This window comes from Arachis duranensis, chromosome 10 (assembly GCF_000817695.3).
Source record: "Arachis duranensis cultivar V14167 chromosome 10, aradu.V14167.gnm2.J7QH, whole genome shotgun sequence".
In the NCBI taxonomy this organism is placed as follows: domain Eukaryota; kingdom Viridiplantae; phylum Streptophyta; class Magnoliopsida; order Fabales; family Fabaceae; genus Arachis; species Arachis duranensis.
This window is the reverse complement of record NC_029781.3, coordinates 100,659,116-100,666,032: the sequence shown is the minus strand read 5'-3', so window position 1 is coordinate 100,666,032 and position 6,917 is coordinate 100,659,116. Positions and strand designations below refer to the sequence as shown.

Below are 6,917 nucleotides of genomic sequence, written 5' to 3'. Positions count from 1 at the left end.
TATAAAGGACTAAATGGACAATGAATAGCAAAGACCAATAAGAATGTAATGCAAGTTATACCTGGGACGAAAGCTTGCAGCGCATTGAAGTATCTACGCAACTGGTCATACAAATCGTCTCAATCACCATAAATTCTGGCGATTGCCTTTTGCTTCGCGTGCCAAACCTTCTTGTACGACACCTTGTACCCATATACTGATTCTACCAATCCTTGCAACAACTTTACACAAATCGTCGCATCAGCATGCACCATGGGGAATAAATGAAGTGCACCATCTCGCGTGTAATACCCCTGTGTTGGAACCAATTCGTGGCCGCCTCCTGATATCGTCATTTCGTGGACGCCGGCCACTAAATGGCTGCGCTACCATTTCGTGGGCGCCGCTCAAGAGGTGGCCCCTGGTGCTGTCAGGCCCATTTCGCGGGCACCACACCTGGATTGACTTGGAACTCCATTTCCCAGGCGCCGGCCTTGAGTTGCCCATGCGCGTGGTGCGTATTTTCGGAATTAAAGTTTTTTGAATATTTATTTATATAAAAAAGCCAGGCTTCTCCCATTCCCTTTGTGGTTCGAAAATGGATCCGAACGCGGTAAAGTCCACTTTGTCAAATCTTGCCTTTGGAAACATAATGGCTGCAGCTGCCCGTGATTATCAGAAGGTTCATTATCTAATTCTTCTCATTACATTTTTTCATTTTCATTTTCATTTAGTGGTTTCCATTCAATAGCTGTATGAGATCCTAGGGCATTTTCCTTGTCAACGAGATATCAAGTGTGAGAGGTGAAGGTCATAAATCCATTGTCTTAAGGTTTTAGGTGAAGATTTGGTATCCTAACCCTGTTTTAGTTAATGGCTTAATCCGTTGGTTGAAGTCGCCGTTGATGTTTCTAATACTAGTTATAATATTTTTACAGTGCTTTGGACATTTTTCCTTTGATTCTGTAGTTCAATATTTTTCTCTGAGACAGTTGTTTGAAGTTACCATAAATTATGTTAGGGACATTATGTGTCCGCGCGCTGAAGCTTTTGTGACAGCATATACAGTATTAGGGCTTCTATGATTAATAAAAAGTCTAAAAGTTTGATCTTGTGAACCCAAAAGAAAGAATTTTAGCAATTTTACAAATAAAAAAGGGAGAAAATAAAAAAGCCTATACAAAAATCCACACAAACCTAAAAGAGGTTCTTGTGTAAAGAGGCGAGCTTGAGATATATTATTCATGTATCTTCTTCTATCAGTTTAAGCTTTTTGGAACAAGTGATTTCATGACAGATTATTTGTTAGAATTGTGTGATTTGGTGGTTCTGAAATTAATGTCTTGCTGCAGTTCATCTCGTACATCCACCAACACACTAGAATATATAAGGGTGGTTGTTACTTGTTACTAACAGTATTTGACTGTTCTTTTTAATGCTTAAATTCTGCTATACACTTGAAATGTATTTTTATTTTCTTGCACATCAAATCGAACTAGGTGTCCATGGAATTGAACTGCCCTGTTTTTTCAATAATTTGAACTTTCGATGTTGTTGAGAACTTGAAACTGTTCTGCAAATATCTTTTTTCTTCTTTTCTTGTTAAGTTGTTCTTATGGCAAAATATTTAAGAACCTTACCATAGTTGATGATGAGCAGCTGATTAATCTGTATAGGGAACTCTTATAACCACAGTAACACATACATTATGTTATGGCATTCATAGCACACACCTCACGCTCATAGCACAATAGGTGTTTCATGCTGATGTGATCTGACTAATATTATGCTTCCTGCAGGAATTGCTTGCACAAGAGAAGGCGCAGGCATCAAGTTCTTCTAACCAGGAGGTTGACCTTGATGATTTAATGGATGTATGATTTGTAAACTTCTCAACCTTGTCATATATGTTTATTCGTGTACACCTTAGAATAGATTTTCTCACGTGAAGTTTTCACATGACCTTGCCATGTTTTAGTTTGTACCTTCAATTAGATGCTGATGCGGTCCTTTGTTCGTTCTTAATTAGTGTTGAAAATCTGTACGTGACAAGATCATGTGAATATTTGAGTTTGACATGAGAAAATCCATTCCCGATATTCTCCCCTACTAATTCAAATGGATATATCAGGATCCTGAGTTGGAAAAATTGCATGCAGATAGGTTTGCAGCTCTAAAGGTACGAATATTTGTATTCCGTATGTATCAGGATTCATGACAATGTTATTATTTATTAAATACCTCAGTACTAATTACTAGATTTGTCTTGTTAGAAAGAATCAGAGAAACGGCAGGAATGGAAGAAGGAAAGGTCATGGGGAGTACAGAGAGATAACTGAAGGGGATTTCTTAGCTGAAGTCACCGGAAGTGAAAAAGTGATTTGTCATTTCTACCATAAGGAGTTCTATCGGTGCAAGTATGTTTTCTGGGTTTAGACTTAAAGACATCTCTGCCCCCTTCACCCTTTCACGCATGCTTAAAATGTTTCCAGGATAATGGATAAGCATTTAAAGTCCCTTTCACCAAAGCATATAGATACGAAGTTCATCAAGCTTGATGCAGAGGTCAGCATTAACGCTTACATTATTATTATTTGCAGTAGAGAAGATTTTATGTTTGACTGTTTTCTCATCATTAAGCCAATCTAATTGTGACATTAGTCTTATTACTTTAACATCACTGTTTTTCTCTTGGTAAAGAAATCGCGTAAAAGTGTTCTTTGTTGATAATGAAATTCAGCATGCACCATTCTTCGTCGCAAAACTGGCAATAAAGACTTTGCCTTGTGTCATACTGTTCAGGTGCGGCCTACATCTGTTACCTCATTTAATTGAGTGCTTTTAATATTCACAAAGCATATTGTGTGTTGCTGATTTCATAAAAATAAATAAAAAATGACTATCAACAATCTTTACTCTGCAATAGACTTTTTACATTCCAAGTGCCTAAGACAATCATGCTTTTTCCTTGTGACTAATTGTTAGTAGCTTTGTAGAAATAAAAGGGATGATGTTGTCAAACCAGTTTATACTTCATCTATTACTTATTATCTAGGGTTAAAAGATCACTCAATCTTCAAATTGTTCCCCAAAAGATTAAATTAGTCATATTAGTCCTAAAAGATAAAACATAAGTCAGATTGATCATTCCGTCAGTTAGGACGTGCCACGTTAAGTGTCACATGGCATGATGACATGGTAGGTTAATGTTACGTGTCACAATATGATTGGTTGACATGTCAAGTCAGTGACACGTGACATGCAACGTGTCATCTAACATGTTATAAAGTTATTTAGAGTTAAATTAGTCTTTGAAAATACACACATAAGTCATCTTCATTTCTAAAATTTTAAAAATTGATCAAGCTAGTCCTCATATAAATCTCTTTTGTTTTTTTCATAATATTAAATTTTTAATACTTTTTAATACTACTAATTTTAATATCATTTTCTAAACCTTAATAAACAAAATTCTCTTTGCATAAAATAATAGAAATAATTAGATTATTACAATTTTACAAAGTTATTTTGTCATTTATATTTTAAAATTTTATATTTTCAAAAAAATTTTTGTAATGAAATTTTTTTTATTTAAATGCTTTTATCAAACTATTATTAATTATATACTTACAAATTTAATTTTTTAGAATTTCACTAAATAAATATAATAGTTATTTTTAAATCTTTTATTTTTTTTAGAATTTAGAAATTTTTTATTTTTTAATTTATGTGGTAGAACTTAATAATTGAAAAAGCAGGCTTGTGCGATCACTCGTTGAATCTTATTACGTAGTTCTTTTTTAATATCATTACTATTTAGTTATCATCATTTCTCTTTATCTTTTTAATTGTCAGATTTTAAAAAAAAAATTGTTAAAAAGAATTTTAAACTAAAATAAATATAGAAAGATAAAAATGGACAATTAGTGATAGATTGAACTAAATTTTGGGTGAAATCTAAATGATTAAAATTTTAAAATACTACTATGTTTATTTAGTGAGATCCAAAAGATTAAAACTTTTAGTATATAATTAATAATAGTCTGATAAAATTATTTATATAAAAAAATCTCACTACAAAAAACTAGAATTTGAAAATGTAAAATCTGAAAATGCAAATGAGAAAATAACTTTGTAATAGTTTGATTATTTTTATTATTTTATCTGAAGGAAATTTTGTTATTAAGGTGTAAAAAATAAACTAAAATTAGTAGGATTAACAAATATTAAAACTTTAATATTATAAAAAAATAAGAGCCATTTATATGACGACAAATTTGATCAATTTTTAATATTTTTGGGACGGAAATGACTTACCTGTGTATTTTTAGGGATTGATTCGATTATAAATAAATTTATGACATGTCAGATAAGTCATAGTATGCCATATGTCAATAACTTAACACGTCAACTGATCATCTTGTAACATGTGGTATTAATCTATCATGTCATCGTGTCACATGGCATTTAACATGACACGTCATTATCTAACTAACGAAAACACCAGTTTGACTTAGGTTTTATCTTTCAAGGACTAATATGACTAATTTAATCTTTTAGCCTTTTAGGGACCAATTTGAAGAATGAATGATCGTTGAAGGACGAATTTGTCTATTAATCCTTATTATTTAATATCTATTATCGGTTACATATGTATAGGGGATTCTCGCATTTGTGTCAAAATCCAAAAATGATCTCTCTTTAACTTCCCATCTTTTTGTTAAGAAGTTATTTGATGATGTAACTCAACAAGACTTTTTATAGACTCAGTTTTCTCATTCATCTGTTAAAATAAGACATTTATCATATAGATTAATTTTGCAAAAATATAAAACTTCATTTAATTTTGAACTATAATATAGTTTTAAAAGTACAAGTAAATATCTACTTTAAGATAACTCATTTATTGATGTTCGAATTTCTCGAAATTTGGTGAGTTTGATTATCAAAATAGTATGACATGATTCAATGGTTGAATTGATGAAATTTAGAATACATTAGTGTTTCAGCATTGTAAGTCAATAAGATTTAAATATGGTGTAAGTGGACCCATACTATTTTAAAAATAACTGCCTATATGAACTAGCTAAAATAACTACCTATCTTTTCTTTTTAATACTAATTTTTACCATTTTCAACTAAATAATGATATCTTTTTTATGGACTAATATGTCTATCAGTCCACCTTTGTAATGTGTATAATAGTAATAATTATGGAATAGTCAAAATAGCAAGTACTTTATTCTTCTATTAAGAGGTCTTAGGTTCAAGTTTTATAAGAAATAATAAAATGTTGTTTTATTAGTACATGAGAAGGCTATTCTATGGAAGAAATTGAGTACTAAATTCCCCCGAATCACCTTTATATATAGAAGATTAACAACTTAATATCTCAATATATTGGCTATGGTGTTTCTTTTTCTCAGGCAAGGCATTGCGGTGGATAGATTGGTAGGATTTCAAGATTTGGGAGGGAAAGATGATTTTTCCACAAGAACACTGGAAGCTCTGCTCATAAAGAAGGGTAATGTTTGCATTGCATTCCTTTCACTTCTTATGGACTGGAAAGTTCTCTTAACTGTTGGTTGACAGGCATAATTGATGAGAAGAAAGATGACGATGATGAAAATGATGGATATGATGAAAATACACGCAGAATGGTCAGATCATCGGTCGTTGCTGATTCAGATTCTGATCAAATAAATATCCACTAATTGTTCATATTTTATTTTTCATGATCTCTGGTTTGTATAATCATCATTGTTAAATTGATGTTTATTTATGAGAGGAAAATTAAATCCGTGGCAATCAATACTGAAACCATGCTTGTATAACCGGTTTGAATTGCTTTAGGGCCAAACCAAGTTGAGAGATTTCCACCCAGTCAAAGTAGGATTGTTATTTGAAAGTTCCTTAGTAAGCCATGAGTACAACATTTCATATACTAGAGTTTAATTTAAACTTTTAAAAGAGTTTTACATGGTTATCCATTACCAATCTGATTCATGCGGTTAGATTTAAATAGTGGGTTTAAATAGTATATGAAAATTAACCTTTTTATTTAAGGGTAATGTTATTGTATAGAAAGAATTTTTTATACATCCGAACTTACAAAAGGTCAGGGACGTGTTCCTTTAAGGGGACAAGCCTTGCATTATCCCAAGGAATGTACATGTTGGAAGTGGTGATTAGCATAGGACTAGGTGTATTTAATATTTAATAAACAAGCTTAAATTGCCATTACTACGTTAATATAATATGCATCTTCTTACGTGGCAACATTAGGATTGTTTTTGGTTTAGAGAATATGAAACAAAAAATAGTATTTTTATATTTTATTTGGTGATAAACTAAATATAAGATAAATAAATAATAAAAAGTTTAATTGACCTTTATTTTTTCTTCACACAAAATTTAGAATAAAAAATATAATTGTTCAGTGTTCGGTTACCGGACGGTTCGGGTGATTCGTTGGAGGAGATGAGGACGCTTTGATCGTGATCGTGCTGGGTTCGGGAGTGCCGGGTAGCCGAGCTCTCGTTGTGGGAGGAAAGAGGGGGTGCCACCTGCAAAGACACTCCGACGCTCTAGTCAGCTAGTGTGCAGGCGGGGAAATGGTTAGGTGGAAAAGTGTGACGTACCTTGAGAGAAGGGCAGGTCCTTCCCTATTTATACCGTGTCAGAGGTGGGTCCTGGGGGGATAGGCCCATTTTCCCCGAAGCTTCCTCAACCGTATTGATGGGGTGGTGAGGACGCGTGTCCTGGCACCATGGCGGGCGCTGAGGACTCGGCCACTCGGGTCGGGCCGACCCGTTCGTGGTCTGGACCGGACTGTAACAGTGCCCCCACGCGACAATCAGCCGTATAGGCCGTTGGCGGCGAGTTCTTTCTATCATTGTTGTCGCTAGGTCGGTCGTTCGTGTGGGAGACGCGCTACC

General features: G+C 33.4%; 1 protein-coding gene across 1 annotated transcript; it reads left to right on the top strand.

Annotated features, from left to right (window-relative positions):
* Positions 1-285: 285 nt before the first annotated feature.
* On the top strand, positions 286-5,923 carry LOC107471333 (thioredoxin domain-containing protein PLP3B-like). Its single transcript, XM_016090775.3, is given in 9 exon segments — positions 286-661; positions 1,779-1,853; positions 2,111-2,158; positions 2,253-2,282; positions 2,284-2,396; positions 2,472-2,544; positions 2,720-2,781; positions 5,406-5,503; positions 5,572-5,923. Coding segments are annotated over 9 exon segments (705 nt in total). The 5' UTR covers positions 286-577; the 3' UTR covers positions 5,694-5,923.
* The last annotated feature ends 994 nt before the right edge of the window (positions 5,924-6,917 follow it).